The 26,834-nt window shown below is 45.1% G+C and overlaps 1 protein-coding gene across 1 annotated transcript in view; it reads left to right on the top strand.

Annotated features, from left to right (window-relative positions):
* The first annotated feature begins 2,280 nt into the window (after positions 1-2,280).
* Positions 2,281-26,834, top strand: part of RFT1 (RFT1 glycolipid translocator homolog) — a 35,899-nt gene continuing 11,345 nt past the window's right edge. Inside the window, exons 1-9 of the mRNA XM_040454805.1 lie at positions 2,281-2,398; positions 5,901-5,986; positions 8,305-8,421; positions 9,501-9,690; positions 10,680-10,781; positions 15,367-15,504; positions 22,073-22,151; positions 25,036-25,086; positions 26,012-26,142. Of these exons, the coding sequence (XP_040310739.1) occupies positions 2,336-2,398; positions 5,901-5,986; positions 8,305-8,421; positions 9,501-9,690; positions 10,680-10,781; positions 15,367-15,504; positions 22,073-22,151; positions 25,036-25,086; positions 26,012-26,142 (957 nt within the window). The 5' untranslated portion in view covers positions 2,281-2,335. The remainder of the gene's footprint in view (positions 2,399-5,900; positions 5,987-8,304; positions 8,422-9,500; positions 9,691-10,679; positions 10,782-15,366; positions 15,505-22,072; positions 22,152-25,035; positions 25,087-26,011; positions 26,143-26,834) is intronic.

The raw sequence follows: 26,834 nt of genomic DNA on the forward strand, positions 1-26,834 counted from the left end.
TTATTTTTATTTATGTTTTTAAATGTCTATTTATTTTGAGAGAAAGAGACTGCAAGCAGGGGAGCAACATAGAGAGAGGAGAGAATCCCAAGCAGGCTCTGCACTGAGCCCCATGTAGGGCCCAAACTCACAAACCTTGAGATCATGACCTGAGCCGAAGTCGAGTCAGACGCTCAACCAACTAAGCCACTCAGGCACCCTGAAATTTTATTATTAGGATTTTTTCGGTATCCCTTCCACTAGAATTTAAGTTCCTTAAGGGCTAGACTTCTGTCTGTTTTGTGATTACCTTCGCAGAACAGATGGATAGATAATCTCTTATTTAATAGGTGAGCATACTGGGGCACCTGGGTGGCTCAGTTGGTTAAGGGTCTGACTTTAGCTCAGGTCATGACCTCACAGTTCATGAGTTCAAGCCCCGTGTCAGTCTCTGTGCTGACAGCTCAGAGCCTGGAGCCTGCTTTGGATTCCGTGTCTCCGTCTCTCTGCCCCTCCCCTGCTCATTCTCTGTCTGTCTCTCTCTGTGTCTGTCTCTCTCTCAAAAGTAAATAAACATTAGAAATTTTAAAAAGTTGGTGAGCATACTGAAGTCACCAGGTTAGTGAGTAGCAGAATGAAGATTCAGGGCCAGATCTGTCTCATAGTCAAATACATTCTGAACCTCTACCATAAGACAGAACTTGATGAACCTGGCAAGATGGAGTGGGGGAGGAGAAGGCATAGGCCTTGAGTCCCATAGTCTGCTTCCAGCAGCAATAGCAGCTATAACAGGGCAGGAGGCATTTATGGAACTCCTAGGAGCCTTCTCCAGCACTGCTGCAGGAGGCAAAGTCAGGTGGGCTTCACTCTTGCCTTCTTGAATTCAGCTCATGGGCTGTTTAGACAGAGACACACGTTCTAGCCTCTTCACTGCAAAGCAGACTGCACTAGAAGCTATAAAGTTCACAAAGTGCTTTCCAGGTGCTGTCGTAGTCTGCTTAGACTGCTATCACAAAATAACATGGACTAGGTGGCTTAAACAACAGGAATTTATTTATTGCAGTTCTGGAGGCTGGAAAGTCCAGGATAAAGTGCTGGCTGGTTTGTAGATGGCTGCCTTCTTGCTGTATCCTCACATGGCAGAGAGACAGCATTCCTATTCCTCTCTCTCTTGTCTCTTCTTAAAAGGGCACTAACCCTATTCATGAGGGTACCCCACTCATGACCTAATTACCTCCCAAACGCCCCACCTCCAAATACCATCACGTTGGGAATTAGGGCTTAAACAGATGAATTTGGGGAGGGCAACAACATCCAGTCCACAGCAGGTGCTGACTGTATTACTCGGGAAATCCTGGACAATGGGGTCTTGGAGAGTGGTTGCAGGGGGACTGCCATCAGAGAAGGTGCCTTGGGCAGAGGGCAACAGGAATAAAGGCCAATGAGAGAGGGCCTGTTTGAGGAATGGTAAGGGCTCCGATGGCTAGGCCTGGAGAGTGCTGGGGAATGGCGGTGATGGTCTGAAAGGTGGTTCAGAAGGTAGGCTGGGGTCAAATCACGGAAAGCCTAAAAGAGACTGGGAAAGTGCCCTCCCTAGGGATGCACAGTAGATAATAAGAACAAGGACAGAGCAGCTGATGCTGTGTGTTGGGTGCTTTACGTTTTACAAAGCAATTCCCAGCCATTCCTCTGCTCTGTCCTCACAGCTGGAACATGCGAGCAAACGCTGCAAGTTTAGGATCAGGAGCCCAGGGTCCGCTCCACTGAGGCAAAAGTTGTGCAGTCTTGAACAAGTCGTCTTACATCTCCACTGTCTCCCCTTACTCCTCTGACAACAGGACCCAATTCTCAGAAGTTTAGGAAGGATTACACAAGAGCACACACGTGAAAAAATGCTGTACTTAACTTCGGATCCTCAGTCCTTTCTTTGTAAAACAGGGACAATTCCTGTCCTGTCTCATTTAGGGGGCTGTGTCACAACTCTGTAATCAAGGCCAAAAGGGAAGAATCTTATTAACAAGGCCGGAGAAATCAGTGTTTCTTGGTTAGCAGGCTGAGAGCCTCAGGGAAGAGGCTTTGGGCTACTTTAACAGCTTCTCCTAACTTATTTGGGACGGGGAGGGATAGATAGGCACAGAAAACTCCTGAGCTCACACGAAAGGGAAAAGAGATGCGGCGCAGGAACACTGACGTCACTCAAGCCGCTCACTTAAAGGGCCAGAACGTTTCTTGCTTCGTCCCCGCCGCCCCCAAATCACCAATCAGAGAGCGAGCCGCCCCATGACGCTGTCTCCCCGCGACTAGGCCGGCTGGCGGCGGCGACGTTTCCTGGTGACCGAGGCGGGGCGCAGAGGAGATGGGCAGCCGAGAGGTGCTGGGCCAGGCGGCCCGGCTGGCCTCCTCCGGTCTGCTCCTGCAGGTATTCTGCCCCGCCGGCCGCAGACCAACCCGCAGTCCGGAGGCGCGGGGAGGCGGTCCTGGGGCCCTTGAGAGCGCGCTTCGGGGCACACCCAGTCCCGGCGTGGACCCCCACTACTGAGGGTTCAACAGGAGACGGTGGCGGCGGAGAACCGGCACCTGGGCAGGAGTTCAGAGGCCTGGCTCGGAGACTACAAACAAGTCGTTTTCCTTCTGAGCGTTATATTTCCCATATGGTAGTAGGACAGGGTTAGGTCAGGTGGCAGGGGCGCCTTTGGTGCTCTAGAATTGGATATTTTTAAGGCAAGGAGTTCACTCTCTCCTTCCCCCACCGCTGACCCTCAAACATCTTCAAGCTCTCTGACTCTGACTGAGTTCATAGAGACAGTATGGCGTAGCTAAGAAAAAGATACCTGGGTTTAGACAGCCCTAGATTGGAAACCTGGTTCTACTACGTGCTTTCTGCATGAACCAAGACAAAGGATTTCTTTTGCTAAGCCTCAGCTCCTCATCGGGAAAATTGGGGTAATAATAGTACCTAGCTCATAAAGTTTCTATGAGGCTTGACTGAAGTCATTCAGATAATTGTATTTAATGCTGTACCTGGCTCTTGGTGGGCACTTAGTAAATGTTAGCTGCATTTTCCTTCTGGCTATGTGACCTTAGATAAGTCACTTCCCCTTCCTGGCCCTAATTTTCATCATCTGTCATTTAAGGTACATACCAGTTGGTCCAAATGGTGTCTAAAGATTCTTTTAACACTAGGAGTTAGTCATTCTAAGTGGCTCAGTTCAGCCTTTATTCAGAAGAGTCCTGAATCCACCCTTCCCCTATATTTTAGAGGCAGCATTTCACTTGGATATTAAGAGAGAGAACCAGGCACATGTGAGCTCAGGTTTGGTCCTTGTCACTTGGTAGTTCCCTGCCCTTGTGAAAATCGCTTTACTTTGAATATCAGTTTCCTCATCTTAAGTGAGAACATTAGTGCAACCTCATGGGGTCATTGGCAAGATTAGATGACATGCCTGTTAAGTGCCTGGCGCATTATAAGTACTTAGTGAATGTTAGGTATTTTTATTATAGTAATAAGGATTTTCTTAAATGGTCATTATAGGAATGGAATGAAACAATTTACATAAAGCATGTAGAAGAGTTCCTTGCACAAGTCATGTGCTTAATAAACATTCACCTAACCCTAAATTAACTAAACCTTGAATGTACCAAGTTTTTTCTTCTATCCACGACATAAAAAACTGAGTTCATTGCTTTATCTGCAGTGCTGATTGTTCAGGCTTTGATGATACCTTATGGCCCAGATTGGCTTCATAAAAAGAAAACAAGTCTTGGGGCGCCTTGGTTGCTCAGTCAGTTAAGTGTCCAACTCTTGATAGTGACTCAGGTCGTGACCTCGAGGTTGTGAGGTCGAGCCCCGTGTCGGGCTTTATGCTGACAGCATGAAGCCTGCTTGGGATTCTCGCTCTCTGCCCCTTCCCTGCTCGTGCGCATACACACTTTCTCTCAAAATCAATAAACATTAAAAAAGAAAGAAGGAAGGAAGGAAAGGAAGGAAGGAAAACCAGTCTTAGCAGAAAACACAATGGACTGGGAGTCAGGTGGCCTACCATAAAGTCAAGCTGGGTCATATGATTATTATGTGACATTGGGCAAATCACTTTGCTGAGTTTTAACTTGCTTCCTGTGCATTTATCCAATTGCTTTTAAGGGTCAAATAATTAACAGATGTGAAAGAGCTTTTTTAAAACTGTAAAGTCCGTTACAAAGTTAACTGAAGACTGTGTTGCTACTAAGGGCCACTTACATGGAGCAAATACTGGGTTGCATGAACAACATTAGAGCTTCATTAACTCGGCCCTTTCTTCAAACCAGTTAGGTTTAGACCATGGTAACTTTGACATTAAATTTGACACTAACTGTATGTACGTCATTTTTTTAAAAACAGCCATAATCTAGGCTTCCTGAGTGCTTTTATCTGGTCTTGGATGTATTCTCAAATTACAATGCAGACACTTGAGGTAGCTTTGCAATTACATTGTATCCTGAAAGAATTTGAGCTGGCCATAGTGAAAGTGTTAATTCCTTTCATTTTTTAAAAAATTTATTTATTTTGTAAGGGAGAGAGCTCATGAGCGGGCAAGGGGTGAGGAGAGAAGGACAGAGAGAATCCCAAGCAGGCTCCACACTGTCAGCGGGGAGCCCCAGGCAGTGCTCAACCCCATGAACCCGTGAGATCATGACCTGAGCCAAAATCAAGAGAGGCTTAACTGACTGAGCCACCCAGCGGCCCCCATGCCTTTCACTTTCATTGTCAAAAATGCTTTCACCTCTAAGGTCTTATTTGATGGTTGTTATCAACCCTGTAAGATAGGTAACCTCATTTGACAGGAGGAAATTAAAGCTTATAAGAGTTAGGAGACAAAGGGCTTAACAGCTAAATGGTGATTTGAGACTCTCAGCTGAGTGGTTTTTCCATTCAGGGCTCCATGAATTGGCTTCAAATGTCTAAATTTGAGTAAAAAATTTGGTAAGTAGGTATGTATCTGCATGTTTCCAAGAACTACAGAGGTTTCATCAGACTCTCAAAAGGCTGCCTTTGACTCCATATTGTGATATCTTGGCTTTGGAGACCTTGCTGCTCTGTGACACTTCAGGGACAGTGTTAAACTGTACTCTCCCTTTTTGGTCATACCTTTCCCTGGAGATTTTTAGACTGTTGTGGTCCACTGTTATATTTTGATTGAGTCTTTCAAATTGCACCTGTTCACAGATAACTATGAGAGTGATTTGTCATTTGCTCTGGAGCACACTGTGGAGTACACCTGTCATGCTTCCTGGATGCAGACGGGGGCTGAGGTTTGCACCCCGCTCAACATCCCCCTTTAGCATCCCCACTTAGCACCCTGTTGTTCTCTGTCTCATGGAAGAATTCTTTGCTCAGGTTTGAATTGACAGGTTTGAAGTCTTGGGATATATCCCTTTCAAATGGTAATAGCTGGAAAGAGATTGAATGTCATTATCAGAATCCCCAGATATTGCTAGGCAGAGAAGAGAGATTAGACCCTGTGATTCCTAGAGATTCTGCCATTCCCTGCAGGCTCCCACTTGCTAAGTGTGTGCTATTTCTCAACAAGCTGGAGGGAGGGCCAACATGAAGCACTGACTAGAATTCTCTGTCTCCTGAAGTGCCTGACTTTGAGCCCAAAGGAATTCACTGACTTGTCAGGCCCTCCCTCTTATCAGTAAATTAGAGAGATTTCTAAGTGCCTTTGTGCACTGTTCTACCATTGCACAGGAGTGCCAGGGGACCCCTCCAGGAATGAAATTTCAGCAGAAACAGACGGTGGTAGGTCTTCAGGAGGGTCTCTATGGCAGAGCTGCCGTACATCAGTGTGTTATTAGAAAGAGCAGCCACATTGTTTTCATTTCAACAAAATAAATATTCCCAACATAATTTATTCTCATGTATTTTTCTTCTTTCTCTGTAGGCGTTGTTTCGATTGATCACCTTTGTCTTGAATGCATTTATTCTTCGCTTCCTGTCAAAGGAAATCGTTGGCATAGTGAATGTGAGGTAAGAAGGGAGTACCCTGGCCTTGCCCACAGCTCACGTCCCCAGTCAGGGCACCTGTGTGTCACCCTCAGATTTTGGAAACAGGGGCCTTTACTGGAAGTGGAGTGTTCTAGCAGTGGGCTGAGGAAGAGCACGCTGGGATGGGGGAATGAGCAGGCAATGCTACTTTTAATGGACCCATGGAGTGTTTTCCATTAGCAGCCTCCAAATGCACATTTCTCTGCCAGCTGTTCCGGTTTGTCTGCTCTTAGAACCCAGGAAAGGAGTGGGAGTAATTCACTGCAAACCCTGTCTCAGGTATAATCCTGTGTTCTTGTCCTGCTGACAGCACAGGAAGCAGGAATCCCACGGCTGGTGAGGATGTGCTTCGTAATTGCAAGGCTGGAGCAGCCTGCCTTCCCTCCTCGGTGACTTTTATAATTGGAAAATGGTGGTTAAGGTGACAGTGTGCATCCTTGTCATGAGTCCCTTGGCAGCTCTTAGAAAGCTGCTTGCTTTGTCTTTTAGACTCCATTTGTTCCTTCTACTCTCTTTTCTGTTCAAGGGCACCCACGCATATTCTGTATTCACAAATGACACAAAAGTCTATGAAGTGATGTGAATGCTCAGGTTAGCTCAGCTTCTCAGGTGATATCTTCATGTCCTCATAAACAAGACCATATGTTCCAGACAGCATTTTACATCGAATACCCACCAAACGTATGCTCTGGGCTCCGTTTTCAGAGCTTAGAGAAGGTTCTCAAACTTTGAAGGGCAAAGGAATCATCTGGGGGAGTTTTGCACTAGGTGGGGCTGAGAAGAGGTCCGGAAATCAGGATTTTGACAAGTTCCTTAGGTGATTTTGAAGCAGGGATCGTATTTTGAGAAATACTGTTTTAAAAGTGGGAAGGGGGGCACCTGACTGGCTCAGTGGGTCAAGTGTGTGACTCTGTGATCTCAGGGTTGTAAATTTAAGTCCCATATTGGGTGTAGAGATTACTTAAAAATAAAATCCTAGGGGCACCTGGGTGGCTTAGTTGGTTGAGCATCTGACTTCAGCTTGGGTCATGACCTCATGGTTCGTGGATTCGAGCCCCACATCAGGCTCACTCACTGCTGTCAGCACGGAGCCTGCTTTCTCTGTCCCCCCCACCCTTTCTCGGCCCCTCACCCACTGGTTCTGTCTCTCTTTCAAAATAAATAAACTTAAAAAAAATCTTAAAAAAATAAATAAATAAAGCAAGCAAGCAGGAAGGAAGAAGACCAAATCTCTTAGGTGTTCAGATTTGAAAGCAGTTTGGGCCTCTTGCCATCTGGTCTTCCCCAGATTCTCAGGTCTCTGCTTTGACAACCTTTATCTGGCCGGCCCTCTGCTTAACATACAGTTCAGTCTCCTCCTTCCCGATGTTGGACAGAAGCACTGGATAGCAGCATGATCCTTGGACATCCTCAGAGAGACCTTAGCCCAGCTAAGGTCTGTCTCCACGGCTGTCTCCATTCTGACTTCATCACACATGGCCTGTTGATGAGGGAAAATCTCAGCTCTTACTCATGCAGGTGCAAGAGGGTCCACCTAAATATTGCCCACCCGGGAAAGATGGCAGACAAGCCTTGCTGACCTGGGCTGCAGCGGCCTCTGTAACGGCCACCAGACTATTGCCTATTGCCTATTGCCTGTCCTGAGATGCTTTTGGCCAGAGCTTCCACTCAGAGCCTCAGCTTCTCTCATAAGAGCTCTCATTGGTCACCAGTCTCAGGGTGATCAAGAGGTCCCCTTGCTGTGTGTGGTCATATCTTGTCCTTTTCTCCTATTGTCAGAGCCATACCTCTGCCTATAGCCATGAGGCCTGAGGCTTTGGGGGCCACTGTGGCACTTTCTATCCCGTATATAATGCTCTATAGGCACACACTCAGGTATCCTTTGTTTGGTTCCTAACTCTGTTGTTCAAATGGATCAGACTAGTACGGGGACCCTGTAAAAACTCACTGCCCTTCACATCACCACCAGTGATTTATGACCAAGACTTTCTTTCTGTCGCTGGCAAAATCTCAGACATTCTCTCTATGAAAAAAGATTAGAGTCACTATTGATTATTTTTTGTTAATGTTTGTTTATTTTTGAGAGAGCGCGCAAGAGCGAGCGGGGGAGGGGCAGAGTGAGTGGGGGGCGGGAGGACTGAGAAACCTAAGCAGGCTCCAGGCTCTGAGCTGTCAGCACAGAGCCCAATTCAGGGCTCAAACACACAACCCACGAAATCATAACCCAAGCTGAAGTCGGAAGGTTAACCTACTGAGCCACCCAGGCACCCCCATTATTGATTTCTGCTTTTCCTTTAAAGGCTAACACTGCTTTACTCGACCACCGTCTTCCTGGCCAGAGAGGCCTTCCGTAGAGCATGTCTGAGTGGGGGTGCCCAGCGAGACTGGAACCAGACCTTCAACCTCTTGTGGCTAACGTGAGTTGTGCTTTGGCAGGAGACCGTGCAAAAGCAAGCGTCGTAAGTGTTGTAAGTTAAACAGCAACACTTGCCCAAAGCTGAATTGTCTCCAGTCTGGGTTTCTGGGGCCTGGGCATGGGACAGGAAGGAGAAGGCATCCAACATCTTGGCTGTTTCCTCCCTGGATGGCCAGGAGCCAGGAGGAGGCTGTGGGTGGGGCTTCAGGGCCAGGTTTCTACCCTCTTGGGAGGTTGTTTCTGCCATTCCTGATGCCCACTCTGGGCCCCAGTGGGCCTGTGCCGTCTTCTTTAGTCCTAATCTTTCCCCCTCCCTGTGGTCTTTTCTGAGCTTTTAACAACCACTTAGCATTCTTTGAAAGCCTTTTAGGGCTTTCATTATATCTTTCTTCAATTTTGTAATGTGGATTTCAATTCTCAGCCCTTGAGAATATTCTTGAAGATCAAGTACATCAGCTAAAACTTGTAATGGCCTTTCTGCAGTTAGATTCCTGCAGGGAGGGCTGGCACTTGAGGTTTTTTCTCAGTGCTGCCTTCCGTAACTCCTTGCCTCATGGAAATGACTGTCACGAGGCTGGTAGGTGTTCATTTTATTAGAGGATGACTGTTGGCTACCCAGTCATATTTAAGTGCTCTGTGGTGCACATGCTAGGGGACACTGTGCACTGGACTGTTGCTTATTTGGGTGCAAGAACTGACTGTATACTATATTTTAGTCATTTGTGTGCAAACAACAGGCACATACTTGCCAGGAGTTTTGTTTATCTTGTCAGTGTCACACTGTGGATAGGAGCGTAGACTTACGAGTTAGATGGGGATTGGGGATTGTCCATGACCTTGGCCAAATTCCCCAGTGCTTGTCAGCCTTAGTTTCCCCATCATTTCAATGGGGTAGTAGCAGGATCATTGTGAGGGGTCTGTGTAAAAGGGGTAGATCTGAGTGCCTGGCATGTAGTAAGTGCCTTAATAAGTGGTAGCTATTTTTAAAATTCTATTTCTTTTCTGTTTAATGTTATTATTTTAATATATATATTTTTTATTTTTAGCATATTAAAAAAACTTTTTTTTTTCTTTCTCTAGGGTCCCCCTGGGTATGTTTTGGTCCTTGCTCCTGGGCTGGGTGTGGTTACAGTTGCTGGAAGTGCCTGATCCTAATGCCGTCCCCCACTATGGAAGTGGAGTGGTGTTGTTCGGTCTTTCGGCTGTGGTGGAGCTTCTGGGAGAGCCCTTCTGGGTCTTGGCACAAGCACAGATGTTTGTCAAGCTCAAGGTCAGCATGCCTTCTGCTCTGATGGGAAATTCGAAGAAGGGAAAGAGTGGTTTCTTAAAAAGATTTTCTAGGGGCGCCTGGGTGGCTCAGTCGGTTAAGCGTCCGACTTCAGCTCAGGTCACGATCTCGCTGTCTGTGAGTTCGAGCCCCGCGTCGGGCTGATGGCTCAGAGCCTGGAGCCTGCTTCCAGTTCTGTGTCTCCCTCTCTCTCTGCCCCTCCCCCGTTCATGCTCTGTCTCTCTCTGTCTCAAAAATAAATAAACGGTAAAAAAAAATAAAAAAAAAAGATTTTCTAGGAGTGATGATTTTTTTTCAGATTTGCATTTAAAAAGAAATTTGGAAAAAGGTAACATGATCAGTTAATTCATTCCCTTGAAATTTGGCAGATGGGCTGGGCTTAAGTTTACATCTGCTATACTATTAATGCAAAAAAGGTTTGCTAATAGGGAAGTTATTAGCTTAGATAAGAATTTAAGAGGATTGTGAAGGTTTTTCAGATTTTCCTAGTGATTCTATTTTTAATTGTGTGCTAATATTTTTCATGTTTTAAAATCTGTTGTTTAATATGTACAAAAGAATATATGCTGTATGTGTAAATCTTTTTTTTAAGTTTATTTATTTATTTTTGAGAGAATAGGGACAGTTGAGTTGGGGAGGGACAGAGAGAGGGAGAGAGAGAGAATCCCAAGCAAAGAGCCCTATGCGGGGCTTGAACTCACAAACCGTGAGATCATGACCTGAGCTGAAATCAAGAGTCAGACACTTAACCAACTGAGCCACCCAGGCACCCTGCTGTATGTGTAAATCTTAAAGCATGATAATACTGAAAAACTTACCACCCAGCCCAACTAGAACATTGTCATGCTATGTCTAACCACATGCCCCACCCCCATTGCCGGGGTAACCACTATCCCAGGTTTCTATTTGTCATTCCTGTGCATCTTTAGTTTTTAATAACATAAAGTGCACCCTTTACTGCATATTTGCAGGTGATTGCTGAGAGCCTGTCGGTCATCCTCAAGAGTGTCCTGACAGCTTTTCTTGTGCTATGGTCGCCTCACTGGGGGCTATACATTTTCTCTTTGGCCCAGGTAAGGGTTATGGCTTTTCACTTTTGTATAATCTATGTTTCTCCATTTGATTTTCTTCTTCTTTTTTTTAAGTTTATTCATTTATTATTTCTGAGAGAGAGAGAAAGAAAGAAAGAGAGAGAGGGAGGGAGGAAGGGTGAGTGAGCACAAGTGGGAGGTGGGCAGAGAGGAGAGGGAGAGACAGAATCCAAAGCAGGCTCCAGGCTCTGAGCTGTCAGCACAGAGCCTGAGGCGGGGCTCGAATGCTGACCGCGAGATCATGACCTGAGCCAAAGTTGAAAGTTTAACTGATTGAGCTACCCAGGTGCCCCTGATTTTTTTCTTCTTGTTCCCATTACTGTGTGGTTTACATTTGCAGTATTCATGCATGTGAGGCAGGCTGGAAGCTCTAGTAAGATGGTCGTGACAGTTCTTTTCCTTTGGCTGTCCACTCTACACCACGTGCTGATGCTACTGATATCCCCAGGGGCCCGGTGAAGGCCCAGCACTCGGCCTCATTGTCCAACATAACAACTCCTTTAGATGTTCTGTGGGCGAGCCCATACTAAACTCGCCTTTGATTGTCTTACTGTCTCATGGAGGAGGGAGAAAAGCAGTGAGGGAGTGGGGTGAGAACCAAATTGCATGTGTGTTTTTTTCCCCTGGATTTTAATCAGTTGTTCTCAGGATAGGAAGAAACTCTGCCAAGCCTGTTTGAAACTTGCATTGAAATCTCACACAATGCAGAGCACATGAATTGAGTCTTAGCAGGTGCACTCTCACTTGCAGCAGCTCTGGCCTCGTTGCCATCCCAGTTTCTAGTTCTAGTTCATATCTGTAGCTTGAATAAAAGTATGACTAGGGTATAGTGCTCATTTTAAAAACAAAACCTAAGATCAGATAGATATCAGAACATCTTATAGGGCAAAGCAGTTTGTAATATTTCTTAATGTATAGGAAGGTAAATTAAAATTCTTAGTCACAGTTTTAGTGAAAGTCTTTCCTGTGTCCTAAGTGAAAACCGCAAATGTATTTGTGAACACAGTAAAAGTAGATTTAAAAATAATATTATAAGAATGACAATTACCTCCCAAAAGTAGTTTGCAAACAGTTGCATATTTTAGAGAAGTTATTTGTGATTATTTTTGCCATGTTTTATTAGATCTGGGATTACAGTACTCTGCATTCATCATGTTTTTGATATATTCTTCCTAATAGAACAGGAGGCCATGGAGATGCCCAGTTATTGGTTGGCCCTTCTTGGGAAAGGCGCTTGCATTATGACTTTCTGATGGTCCTAGCTCCCACTCAGGATACATCATAGGTCAGCAAGGCCCATTCTAAGTTTATTTGCTTCCTTATTATAAGACTTCAGAGAGCTCTTCTCTGGTACATTCTCTGTCAGTGTCTGTGTGAGAGGCCTGAGGGCCATCAGTACCTCATATCAGCAGGCGATCCCTGCCCAGGGCTCTGGGATTCTCCTTTGTCCAACGCACTTCCAGGTTCCTCCTTAAACAGCTCCTTACCCCATCATATATCAAATACCCCATCTTTAGAATATATAAAGAATTCTTACAACTCAACAACAAAAAGACAGACTACCCTAAAAGTGGGTAAAGGAATGGAATACTACTTGTCAATGAGAAAGAATGAAACATGGCCTTTTGTAGCAACGTGGAGGGAACTGGAGAGTGTTATGCTAAGTGACATAAGTCATACAGAGAAAGACAGATACCATATGTTTTCACTCTTATGTGGATCCTGAGAAACTTAACAGAAGACCATGGGGGAGGGGAAGGGGAAAAAAAAGTTACAGAGAGGGAAGGAGGCAACCATAAGAGACTCTTAAAAACTGAGAATAAACTGAGGGTTGATGGGAGGTGGGAGGGAGGGGGATGTGGGTGATGGGCATTGAGGAGGGCACCTGTTAGGATCAGCACTGGGTGTTGTATGGGAACCAATTTGACAATAAATTCCATATTAAAAAAATAATAAAATAAATAAATAATAAAAGGGGGTAAAGGACCTGAATAAACATTTTATCAAAGAAGATATGCAAATAAATAGCCAATAAGCACATGAAAAGATGCTTAATATCATCAGTCATTAGGCAAATGTGAATTAAAAACAATGAGATAACTTTATACCAATTAGGATGGCTGTTATCAAAAAATAAAAGTAAAACCCAGAAAATAGCAAGTGTTGCTGAGGATATGGAGAAATTGGAACCCTCATACATTGCTGGTGGGACTATAAAATGGTGCAGCCACTGTGGAAAACAGTTTAGCAGTTCCTCAGAAGGTTCAAACGTAGGGGTGCCTGGGTGGTTCAGTTGGTTAAGTGTTGGACTTTGGCTCAGGTCATGATCTCCCGCATCGAGCCCTCTGCTGTCAGCACAGAGCCCATTTCAGATCCTCTGTCCCCCTGTCTCTCTGCCCCTCCCCCGCTTGTGCTCGCTCTCTCTCTCTCTCTCTCTCTGTCAAAAATAAACATTAAGGGGAGCCTGGGTGGCGCAGTCGGTTAAGCGTCCGACTTCAGCCAGGTCACGATCTTGCGGTCCGTGAGTTCGAGCCCCGCGTCGGGCTCTGGGCTGATGGCTCAGAGCCTGGAGCCTGTTTCCGATTCTGTGTCTCCCTCTCTCTCTTCCCCTCGCCCGTTCATGCTCTGTCTCTCTCCCAAAAATAAATAAATGTTGAAAAAAAAATTAAAAAAAAAATAAACATTAAAAAAAAAAAAGTTAAATGTAGAACTGATGTATGCCCAGCAATTCCACTCCTAGGTATATACCCAAAAGAATGAAAGCATGAGTTCAAACAACTTGTACACAGCAACACTATTCACCATAGCCAAAAGGAGGAAAGAACCAGATGTCCATCAACTGATGAAAGGATAAACAAAATGTGGCATATCTATGCCATGGAATATTACTCAGCCATAAAAATGATAATGTGCCACGACACCATGAACTTTGAAAACATGATACCAAGTGAACAAAGCCAGACACAAAAGGCCACCTATTGTGTGATTCCATTAATATAAAATGTCCAGAATAGGCAAGTCCATAGAGACAAAGCAGAATTTGATTGCCAGGGACAGAGGAGTAGAAAGTGACTGCTTAATGGGCACAGAATTGCCTTTTGGAGTGATGGAAATGTTCTGGAATGAAATAGTGGTGATGGTTGTACAGCACTGTGAATGTACGAAAAGCCACTGAATTGTATGTTTTAAAATGGTTAAAATAGTCAACGTCATGTTATGTGAATTTTTCCCAATAAAAAGAGGGAAGGATCATGTAGTTGGGATTCAGTGCATGAAGACTACTCACAGTTTGTTACTGCCCCAGGCGCTGCTCTGTGGGAAGATGAAGGGAGGTAGGGAACGGGTACTCTTGTCACAGAAGATGTTGCATCTGGTGCTATGGCTCACAGCAGAGCTGCGGTGTCTCAGAGGGCTTGAGGCATGAAAGAAGGATGGTGGATGGCGGGCTCTGTCCTCAGGCATGGATAAGGGTGGAGAGCTGAGGAGCCTGAACCCACTAGACAAGACTCCCCTTTCTCCTTGCTCTGTGCCTTTGCCACAGGAGCAGGCCTGACGTTACCAGATTGAAAGCGGGGCCTGGAGGTCCTGTTCCTTCCTGAGCTAGTGCACATTGCTGTTCCCAGGGGGGAGAGAAGGAAGAAGAGAGCTTGTGAAAGGGGCTGTTTGGATACTCCTCCCAACCTGCAAACAAAACCCCAGGCTGCCGCTCCTGGCCAAAAGCCACCCTTTTGTCCTGGGTGAGTGGAGGGAAGGGTGGGCCCTCCTATCACCCCCCTGACTCCCTCCCCTGTCCTGTAGTAGCTCTTGCCTTGCCCACACAGTGGGCTGAGAGGAGGGAGCCAACAGCTTATTTCTGCTTTGTAATCACAGTGTGACAGGCTTCCTGGGTTTATGGAAAATCCCCCATCCTAGATGATGGCAAGTCCCCAGATATTAGCACAGTACATATGGGTCCTCACGGTGTGCTGTCTAGGCGGGAGACTCGTTCCTTTGGCCAACTACAAACATTTTGAGAACATATGTGACATTACTGTCGTGGTGACACTATGGGCTGTCTGTCATGGAAATTATGTTCTGCCTGCCTGGAAGCACTGTTCTCCTAGTCAGATCAAGGGTTTGGAGCACTTTTCCCAGAGATGCCCCAGCAGAGCTGGCTTTTAGTGAGTAGTGCTCTTTTCCAGAGGGTGGGGCATTGCTCGCTAGAAGGTACAGTTAATAAAGATGGTTCTATTTCTCTTTTTTTTTAAGATTGACTGATTGATTGATTGATTGGTTGATGAGAGAGAGAGAGAGAGAGAGAGAGAGAGAGAGCGGGAAGGGCAGAGAGAGGGAGAGAGAATCCCAACCAGCTCTGCGCCATCAGCACAGAGCCTGACTCAGGGCTCAAACTCACGAACCGTGAGATCATGACCTGAGCCAAAATCAAGAGTCGGATGCTTAACCAACTGAGCCACCCAGGCACCACAAGCCATTTCTTGATTGGCCTTTGAGGTCAAATTCATAGTTATATCTTAATTCTGCCTATATTAAAACTGTGCAATTTAAATCCATTATTTTCTTTTTTCAGCTTTTCTATACTGCAGTTCTGGTGCTCTGCTATGTTATTTATTTCACAAAGTTATTGGGCTCCTCAGAATCAACCAAGCAACAGACTCTTCCTGTCTCCAGAATGACAGATATGTTACCCAGTATTACAAGAAGTAGAGTAAGTAATACATTCTATCTCTTGTCATTTTAATCACAGATCCTGATTATCCTTGAAAGGAAGAAACTATTACTTTCTTGTTTATTGCTATAATAGCAAGGATAGTTCCATAGCTTATATTTATTGAGTGCTCACTAAGTGCTAGGCCAAGGTTTCTCAGCCTTGACATTGTTGACATTTTGGGCTAGATAATTCTTTGTTGTAGGGGCTGTCTTGTAGATTGTAGGATGTTTAGCAGCATTCTTGATCTTAACCCAGTAGTTGCCAGTAGCTACCACCTCTCAGCTGTAGTAACCAAAAATGTCTCCAGACACAAATGTCCCCTGGGGGATAAAACTGCCCCCCTTGAGGACCACTTTGCTAGCTCCTATGCTGGGTGCTTTCGTGCCTTATTTAATGCTTATACCAACTCTGTGAGCCTGACATTATTATTGCAATTTTAGGGTTAAGGAACTGAGGCTTAGAGACTAAATATCTGCCTGAGGTGAGGGTCAGAGTGAGGGCAGGGGCCTGGAGTGGCTTGAATCGCCACAGAGCACAGGCTGTAACCACCGCGGGCCACTCTCTGTTTTGCTGTGTCTTGGTTTTTCTCAGGACTGCCTTCCAGCGCAGATGGTCCAGCCTGCTGACAAAGCAGGGTGACCCCTCCAGAGCTCCATTACCTAGTGTCAGGCCAGTCTCTCCGGTGACCCACTTTCCCACGTAGACCACTAAGGATTCTAGCTGCTGATGTGTAGGAGTGAGGAATAACCTTTTTCTTCTGAACTCTCCAGCTCTCGGTCCATTTGACTTTTATTTCCTGACTCTGGTGGGGTCACTGCTGCCTGTGGCCCCGGCGTGGTACACGTGATGTTATGCCACGTTGCCTCTGCTCAGATGCTTTGTGAACTGGGCCGATTCACTTTCCCTTTTCCCATACTTGTTTGCCGCCCACATGTGGTACACGTAGTGGAGGTGAGGCTTCAGCTGGACTTCTCCTTATTCCTTTTTTGTGATTACTTGAGAAAGTAGGAAAGTATTTGAGATATAAGTCTCAGAACTTATGGAATCCTGTTAGACAGCTTTTCAAGAAAGACCAGATGTTATGTAACGAAGCCAGATATGTTCTCATTTGTTAGATAAGCGTTCTCCATTCCGATCACACAGATCTCACCTTTAGCCTAAATCAGCATGGCAGTTTTGAGATACCATGCTGCCTCATCTGCAGACTTGGAGGATAAGGACTTGGGATCACTTCTCCTGCGTAGAGCTTCTGCCACCTGCCCACAGAGCAGCTTTTCATACCGGGCCAGCCCCTGGGTCTGGCAGTATTTTGGAAAAGAGCATTTGGACTATTAACACAGGCAAGGAGAGGGTAATGAAAAGAGCCTCAGTGTGTATTTAATTCTGTGGTGGGCATACAACTCTGAGCTGCAGTTTACTTGTCTGTCAAATGGGGATACTAAAAGTACCTTTCTCCTAAGGTGCTTGTAGGAACAGGATGAGATGGGGCATCTGAATACTTAACACCAAGGCTGGCACAGGTGGGTGTCCATAAGTGACAGCTGATACCATGCCCCCGCCCCCCCATGCCGCTGCTGCTGTCAGTAGGGATAGCTCCACTGGCACATCCTAGCAAAGCAACCACTGGTGGCATCGGGGCAGGAACCCAGTGGTTTGATCTGGCACTCCGTCCTGAAGGCACCCAGGCTCATATTTCTGGGACAGAAGTCTTGACCATGAGAAGGTATGTGTACCTGTTACACACAGTGGGCCATTCCTGCTGACAGTCAGAGCACAGCCCTCTGCCAGGTGCTGTCTGGGATACAGATACGTAAGGTGATTGCTGGGCCTCAGGGAGCTTCCTGTGCTTTTGGGAGGCAGTAAGTGCTGATATGAAGCCTGCATCACTCTCTCCAGACCTCAGGGTCCTTATTTTCTTTTTTTAATGATTTATTTATTTTTGAGAGAGAGAGAGGGGGAGAGAGCGCATGAGTGAGCATGAGTGGGGGAGAGGCGGAGAGAGAGAGGGAGACACAGAATCCTAAGCAGGCTCCAGGCTCTGAGCTGTCAGCACAGAGCCCAATGTAGGGCTCGAACCCACGAATCATGAGATCATGACCTGAGCCGAAGTCTGACACTCAGCTGACTGAGCCACCCAGGCTCCCCAAAGGGGCCTTATTTTTAAGGTGAGATAATTAGTCTGCACAACCTGTGAGGCCCCTTTGAAGACTTAAGGAATTGTGAAAGTATTTGAACTTCAACAAAGAACCGTTTATAATAACTGCCACTGACTGCATGCTTACTCTGTGAGTGGCACTCTGCTAAGCACTTTACATGGACTCATGTGCTTAAACCTCATAGTAATAACCTTATGAGATATTGTCTCCATTTCACAGATGAGAAAACGGAGGTTCAGAGTAGTTAACTGACCAAACCAAAATCCCACATCTGAATTTGGACTCACTTCTAACTTGTATCTGTGAACTAATCTTAGTCTGTGTTTTTAATCTCCCTGCTGTGTAGTCTTCCAGAAGAAATTGGCTTATTGCCCAAAGTAGTTATTTGTTGACTTAACAATTGGGAAGTTCTAGGTGGAACAATTCATTATTCAAGTTGTTTTTTTTGTTGTTGTTGTTGTTGTTTTGTTGTTGTTTTTGTTTTTAAGAGAAAAGAAATGAGCTGCATCTGAATGCAGTGGATGGCTTTACCACCAGCAGCATGTACCTACCTTGACCCTTGGGAGCAGTTTTCTGCACTGGGGGTTCCCACATAGAGAGCTGGTCAATTCTATCCAAAATCAATTTGACCAAAATGGGAGATTTATTTCCTGTACTTGTAGAATTCCATCTTCTGCAAAAGAGACTTACTTAGCCTTAAAATAAATAAGTGATACTTCAAATAATGGCTGCTTTTAGATCTTTTCTATTTTTTGACACTTCTGAGTGATTTCATATGAGAGCTCTGCTAATATTTAAGTAAAGCTGAGGCATTTAACACAGCAAGCATTTCATAAGCAGTATTCTGTGGTAAGCACTGTACCAGGTGCCCTGAGTGGGGTCCCTGCCCTCAGAACTTGCATTGTGATGGGGAGGTAAGATGTGTATTCAACTAACCATTGCAAGACAGTGTGTGTGTGTAGTGTTGACAAAATAGAAGCACAAGGAAGGGACTGATGAATTCATGCAGCAGCATTGAGGAAGGCTTCTTGGAGGAAGCTACTTTTGAACTGGGCCTTGACACATGGGTGGACAGAGGTGAATGGGCATGTGTGGTAGAAATGCTCACTTGTGGCTGTGGGAAGAAGACGTTTGCTTGGGCCCCATTATCTGCCCATCACTGTGTTGGCACTGGGATTGCAGAGATGACTGGGGTACTTAGGTTGGCTGAACAGTGGGGGAGGGGAGAGGAAACAAGGTGGAAGGAGTTTATGGCCTGCTGGGCTAAGGCCAGGTAGAGGTGGCCTTGGTGCTGTGGAGCATGGGCTTGATTCAGGGGCAGCGGAGCCTAATGAAAGGTTTGTGAACAGAGCTGTGATCCAGGTGCCTGTGTCGAGGCACTTACCATCTGTTTCAGATTTATCAAGTGTCTTGTTTTCTCTCATTCAGTCCTCATACCAGGAGATAGACTCCTTATCCCATTTTGCATATGAGAAAACTGAGGCTTAGCACTAAGAAGTTGGGAGCTGCAGTTTGAGCCTCAGTCTGTGAGCTTGACTCCAAAGCCTGAACCCTCCCAGCAGGATGAGCTAGAAAAGAGGCTGGAAGTGAAGAAGCTCATGAGGAGGCAGTCCAGATGAGAAGTGATGAGGACAGTCAGAGGACATGTGAGCGTGAACACAGCTGGGGCAGAGGCCATAGGCCCAGAGCAAGAGGGAGAGGAAGGGGTACTGTGTGGGATGTGGAGGTGATATGGAGACTAGACCGTGGCCGCAGACTCCCTGGTGACTGTTGTCAGTGTGGGAGGCACGTGGCTTCTGGACTGTCCTAAGGCAGGAGAATTTGGAAAGGGGAAGAGTGACTCATATTAAAGCATTGTGAGCCCCCAAGTTCAGATTGCAGACATTCCCCTGTGGTTCTGCCCATTACCTTTTGCCATCCACGCCTCTATTTCTCCATCAGTACAGGAGGCAATGGAATGGCTTGGTCAGGGGATTCCAGAGAAATGCACAGCCACGTAGACCAGCTAAGCAGTACCAACCTAGCTCTTGTGAAATAGGCCTCTTTGACCTCCTGCCAAGTGACATATCCATCCTAAACAAAATAGTAAAAGCCCAAAGAATGTGCTGCTTCTTTTCTCCCACTTCTTCTTCTTCTCAGCAGAGACCACTGAGAAGAAATCCAGTCTTTGATCAGACTTCCTGCCTCTATGTCCTGAATGAGCATTTTGGAGATAGTAAGCAGCGTGACCATTCCTTCTAAACTGTGGGTCCATTTAAATTGAAGGCATTAGGAGAATGGAATGCTCACGTGTGAGCTTTCAGGTCAAATACACTGTCAAGATTTCACTCTGGTAAACAATCTTTTTTTTTTTTTTAATGTTTATTTTTGAGAGAGAGAGAGAGAGACAGAGCATGAGTAGAAGAGCAGAGAGAGACACACACACAGAATCAGAAGCATGCTCCAGCCTCTGAGCTGTCAGCAGCAAGCCCGATGTGGGGTTTGAACCCAGGAACTGTGAGATCATGACCTGAGCAGAAGTTGGACACTTAACCAACTGAGCCACCCAGGTGCCCCTGGTAAACAATCTTTTAGAGTTCAGTCATCTTCCCAACCCCATTTACAACCTCCTGGCAAGTAGGCTTCACAAAAGCCCCATGGGCAGCTGTAACTGTTCATTTCCTTTGAAAAGAGCTCAGGCACTGCTGTGCAGCACCCCCCACCCCCCACCCAGCCAAAAGGGACCACTTGGCATTGGGGTGCAGGCGAGCTGCCCACGGCTCCCCTGGAGCTAAGGGAGGGATCGGTGCTGGCGATGATGTGGCTCACAGTGCCCCCTAGTGGTGGTAGGTACTCTGGCGCTCTTTGCTCTCGGGAAAGGAGATGCCCAATTTCCTTGACACTGGGGAAGATTTACTCCTGGGTTAGTGCTCCCCATGGCATCTGCTCCAGGTCCAGTGATGCTCTGAGGACAGCGTGGCTTGGGAGATTCAGGCTTGTCCTCACAGTGTCTAGAAGAAACGCTCTGAAAACAAGGAGTGAAGATATTTGAAGCCTGAAAATGACCTTCGTTTTTAAGGGATGCTCTAGACTTCCTCTGTCCTGAATGGTAGCCACCAGCTACCCTGGACATCGAGACGGGCCGTAAGCACACCATAAGCACTGGATTTCGAAGACTTAGTATGAAAAAGATAATATGAAATGCCTCTAATATTTTTTTACATGTTGAAATGATAATATTTTGGGCTAAGTAAAATATATTAAAATAATTTTATTTCCCTTTTACTGTTCACTGTGGCTGTTGTAAAATTTAAAATGATATATATAGCCTGCATTATATTTCCACTGGACAGCCGTGCTCTACACAGATGGTTTTGGGGCCAAGATCAGGGGTTCATGTGATTGGGACAGGTTCCACATCTGCCCTTGGGCCAACTTCCATAGCTGTAACTGATCTTTTGGAGAGGTGGAGTGGACTTGGCCTTTGTGATTCACCCCTTTCCTCCCAAAGAGCCCCCCTGAAATCCTCCCTTTCAAAGTCATCACTTTGAGTTAGTAAGAATTTTTCAAAATGCAGGTACCCTGAGATTAAGAACCTAACACCTAGACTGAACATTATGGGATCTCAGGATGCCTACATTAGAGAGGAGGGGCCTCCACAGGGAACTGGGGGAGATAGAAAGACAAAAGTGACATCCAGCTAGCTGCTCCACTCTTCCAGTTTGTGGTCAGCAGTCTGGCCTTGAGACCGCCTGTCTCTTACAGGTTGAACTCTGCCCTTCCTAAGCATTTACTTTCTCCTTACCTTCCTATCCTTAGGAAATGGGCGGTTTGGTGTCTCCCTGGAGTTTTGGAAGAGCCATATCAAAAGTTTTGGGTTGGTTTTTTCCTCCCCTGTATCATAACCGTTTTGAGTGGTTTGACTGACTTGGGAAGCCCGGCTCCCTTTTGAAATACACAAGCAAAGCTCATATACTTTGTATAAAGGGACCCTGGATGGCAAAATACAGCATTAAGATGTGGGGTGTGTGGAGCAGAATTTGTTCTGCAGCTTGGAATCCTTCAGACCTATCTCAAGGAGATAAATGACTGTGAGCTGTGTGTTAGATACGGTCAGCTTACCATCTGTGCAACAAGGGGATAGCACAGTTCCTTAGGGGTCTCAGTGAATGAATCTTTGTAGGCCCTTTACAGAGAGGCTCTTCCCACCTAGGACTTTGTCTTCATGTTTAGCAGTGGAAACTCTTTGCTAGGATTTGCCAGGATTTGTTGGTTGCCTTCTGTGTGCTTAGCGTTAAATGAAAAATTAATGGACACTCTCCAAATTGGGATTTAGGCACCAAAATGAGTTTCCCTCTCATGTAGCATTATTGTACCCTTCAACTTGCAATGCCTGGGAGATTTTGTTTTTGTTTTGTTTTCTCTTCTAGGCTTTTGTAAATTGGAAAGAGGCTAAACTGACTTGGAGTTTTTTCAAACAGTCTTTCTTGAAGCAGATTTTGACAGAAGGTAAGTGAAAGGTCACCCTGAGCAGTCTGGATACCATAGTATATATAAGTGAGGGAATTTCACAGAACTGCTGATTACCTAGACCTGGACCATTTGCTTTATAGAGCTCCCTGACCTGAGGAACCTCAGAAATCGGAGCTTTTTAAATAAGGAGGACACTGACATTTACATACCGAGGGTCAGTGCCATTGTCTAATTTCTACAGGGTCCTACAGTAATAAGGAACGATTTAATTTGAATCCACATCTAATTCCTAAACCCCATGTTTTATCATTTAAAGAAATGTATTATGCAAGTTCTTTATGAATTACAGAAAACTTGGAAAATAAAATTATCCGTAATCTCATTATCCTGTCCTAACTTTTTAGACATTTCTTTTTTTGAACTTTTTTTTTTTAAGAACCGAGTTTTCATCATTTTATTTTTTTAAGCAGTCAGAGTCACCCTTATGTGATAGTGTGGCCAGACTTCCAGTTTCTTAAAGCTTTCCAGTTTAACAGTGACAGAGCAATGCAGGCAGAGGGTTGGCACAGAGCTGCACATACAGCTAGTCTTTCTCCATGTGTGTATTGGTTTATTTATGCCCAGCTGTAGTTCAGAGAGTGAGGCTGGAGGCAGCTGGAAGCCAGTAAAGGCAGTGGCTTCTCTCCACATAAATGTCGTATGTCATACACCTACATATTTGTTACTGAACATGTTTTTAAATCTTTTCAAAAAATTATATTTTAATTATAAAAATAATATAATTCATTACAAAAATTTTAGAAAATAGAAAGTTCCCTATAATTCTAGCATTCTAATATAACCATCATTATTATTACCTCGTTATTTTCCTTTTTTCCCCTGTCTTTATTTTTCATTAATTATGGTTCCAAAGGGAAGTAACTCCCCTGAGCCACTTTCCCCGTCTGTGAGTTAAGGCATAGAACCAGGAGGGCTCTGAGGGCTCTTGAGCTTTGACAGTGCTTATTTCTAGCCTGAGTCTGTAACATTGCCATTACAAAAGTGAAACGCGCTCATAGGACTTCTGGGGAAAGTAAGGTCAGAAGCCTTTGGAGAGCTGAGTGAAGGTGCCTTACCTCTATGTTGCTTGGGAGCAGGATGTGCTGTTTACCACCATCTCCCCAGAACCCTGCTGGGACTGCTTGTGATCAGTGTTCAACAAATATTTATTGATAGAGGTATCTGTAGTGAAATTGTATATTGTGATAGTTCACGTTGTTAGAATGGGAAAATCAGTGGAGGGAGTTTGGAAAGGGCATTTGCTTTTATGCACTTTGTTTTCCTCCCGGAGTTTTAAGAGCAGTTGAAATGAGTTAAGAAGTGGATCCAGTCAAGCAATGGCCTGATTGTCTAGATTGGAGTGGCTAGGTTTGTGGCAGCAGGTGTGAGTTAGCCAGGCCTGAATGTGGTACCGATGGCTTCCACGGTGGGGCCACCCTGGCCTGACTGCACAGGGCTGTTAGGAACCTCTCAGGGCTTTCATCTCCATGGCTGTGAAATGAGGAAGTGGCTGGACAAGGACCACCCCCACAAGGTTCTTTTTATCTACAAACTACAACTCTAAAAAACAGTTGAAATCATTCATTGTAATAGCAAAAATATAGGTGCTGTTAACTTCTGCCCCCACATTTCCTGAACACTGTGTGCCAGGTGCTGAGAATACACAGATGAATGAGTTACAGGCCACAGCCTCGAGGAGGAGCTCATTCTCTCACCAGAGACACAAACAGTTGTGTGGTTAGCTTTGAACCAGGGCTGCGAGAGCTATACTTGGAAACATTAGCTCTTTCGAGTGCTCTCGCATTTCCTGGAGCTCTGCTAGGAAACGAGGGACAGCAGTGTGAGGGAGATGTGGTTCCTTCCCCCAGGGAGCTTACAGAGTTGGGAAGGAGAAGCCGCTTGTACCAGAACACATAGAAGTTCCTGTGGAAAAGCCAGTCTAGGTGGCCAGCATGCTTAGAGTCGAGGCTGGGAGCAGGAGGGGCCCAGCCTGAAGCAGAGCAGCTGGAGGGGCTAAAGCCTGATGGGGCAAAGCAGAGGATGACCATGTGATGGTAGGTGGGGATGAGGTTGGTGAAGGAAAGCTGAAAAGATAGCCTGGGGTCGATTTACAAAAGGCCTCAGGTGCAGAATTACGGAGCCTGGACTTTTTGTAAACATCAAGAGTCATTTAAAGGTGTGAAAGCAGGGGTCACCCGTAAGATCTGTATTTGCAGAAGCTGGGACTGTTAGCAATGAGGATGGATCAAGGCAGTGCAGAGACACAGATAGGAGCTAGTGATGTCCTGTGGTCATGTGGGCTGAGTCCGAGAGGGTGCAGGGAGGACCAAAGGGAGACTTGAGAGAAGATCCTCACTGCTTCTAGTCTCTGAATATCGCTTTCCTTTTTGAGCAAGTTGCTAGGAAGTGAGAATTTGCCCTTTACGGCTGTGGGCACTGCTCAGAGCTCCATCCATCCACAGTGGGCCACACAAGGAGGAAACCTGATGAGCCTGTGCACATAATCATGGACCTCTCATTTCACAGAACCTACACTTAAAATTTGGAACAGTCATTTTTATGATTAACATATAGTAATCTTACCTTCCTCCCTTTTTTTAAGTTATTAGACTGGTCTTATTGATTTTGTTTTTGTTTTCAATTTAACTGGTTTGGAGATTTGCTGTCAATAAATCCCCCATCATTTGCCGTTATTACTATTTTGAGATTATGGATAGAATCTTGTTTGAAATCAATATTAAGAACATGTCTTTAACTGACTATATAATTTTTCTCCTTTGAGAGTATTTGCCAGCTGGAAAGTTGATAGTCGATAAGAGAAAAGGAAACAAGAAAATAATGTGCCCTTGAAATGCTAATTATTTTGGTTTTCTATTTGTAGGCGAGCGATATGTAATGACATTTTTGAACGTGTTAAATTTTGGCGATCAGGGTAAGATGAAATTCTGTAGTGAACACCGTTAGTAGATAATTAGTAATAGTTTTCTCTGCGGTTTGATACATTTAATGAAAAATATACCCGATGATTATAAAAGATGAATATTGGAAAAAAATGATTCCTAAAGATTGAAAATTGTTGGTCTCTGTAAATATATAGAGTGTACTGACCGCCCCCTCTCTTGTGGCTCGGGTGGCAGGTTCTCTGTTGAGATCCCCTGGTTCCTGCAGAGCTCTGGTGTCCATCTGGGGTTTGGGGGCACTGACAGAAAAGGGAGCTTGACATCACAGTCACAGAGTTGCCCTGTGATCGTGCGGCTAGATAAGTCTCAATACTTTCTTTGTATTTATTTTTGACTATAATCCTGAAGTAGTGGAAAGAAAAAAATTTTTAAATCAACTTGGCATTAATGATTTCTATAAAAAAAAAGTGCTGGTGCTGGAAATGTTCTGTCTTGACTGTGTCAGTGTCAGTATCCCAGCTGCAATACTGTGCCCTGCTCTCACAAAATGTTACTATTCATGAAACTGGGTAATGGATCTGTGATTTCTTAAAACTACCTGTGAATCTATAATTACCTCAAAAAAGTTCCATTAAAAAAATTAAATTAGTGGGGCACCTGGGTGGCTCAGTCGGTTGAGCGTCTGACTTTGACTCAGGTCATGATCTCAGGGCTCGTGAGTTCAAGCCCCACGTTGGGCTCTGTGCTGACAGATCAGAGCCTGGAGTCTGCTTCGGATTCTGTGTCCCTCTCTGGCTCTGCCCCTCCTTCACTCATGCTTTGTCTCTCTCTCTCTCAAGAATAAATAAAACATTAAAAAAAATTTTTTTAATTAAATTAGAAAGAATGTTAATGGTGCCATGAAAACTCAAATCAGAAAACTAGTAGGATTATTGTTTCTTCCTTTTTTTCTTGTAGGTGTATACGATATAGTGAATAATCTTGGCTCCCTTGTGGCCAGATTAATTTTCCAGCCAATAGAGGAGAGTTTTTACATATTTTTCGCCAAGGTGCTAGAGAGAGGAAAGGACGCCACACTTCAAAAGCAGGTAGTCTTGGTTCTTAGGTCACTGTCTCTCTGGTGAATTCTCCAATTTCAGGGTAAACAGACTGAAATGTGCAGCAGCCAGTTTCCCTTCTGTTTGATCTGAAATTTCCTTCTAGATTTCATTCTTCCATCGCCTTCCAAATGATGGTAGGACTCTGAGCTCACTTCTTTTGAAGCCTTCTCCCTTTGCCCTGGCTGGCCCCTCCCTTCTCATTCTTAGTCCTTCTTTGTAAGCTCACTCTTGATCCAGCCTTCTCAGAACTCTCTGCAGCCATCCCCAGTGCGGCGCATACCCCTCCCCTGGTCTAGGCGTAGCTGGAAGAATTGAGGTTGCCTCCTCCATCCTCACATTCTCAAGAACCACAGGCGAGCCGAAGGATGCAGAGTCTGGGACAAGTCTCGTGTAGGGCATGGGGAGAAAAGGATGTGGTCATTTGGTGTCACTCACCACACCAGTTGCTTAATAAGCTTCTTAAAGACCGTGAAGTGCCCAGAGCTACACTCTTCTATATACTCCTATTGATAAATAACAGAAGAGATTTTAATCCAGGCATATTTGGTTGTCAAAACTTCCCTTTTTCTAAAACCATCGAAAATGTCTGACTTCTCTTAGAATTAAAAGGAAGCTAAGTCACCCTCTTACATGTCTTAGAAGACATTTTGAAAAATACAGTTTATGCACAGTCGACTGGT

This window comes from Herpailurus yagouaroundi, unplaced genomic scaffold (assembly GCF_014898765.1).
Source record: "Herpailurus yagouaroundi ecotype Mexico unplaced genomic scaffold, PumYag 213, whole genome shotgun sequence".
NCBI lineage: Eukaryota > Metazoa > Chordata > Mammalia > Carnivora > Felidae > Herpailurus > Herpailurus yagouaroundi.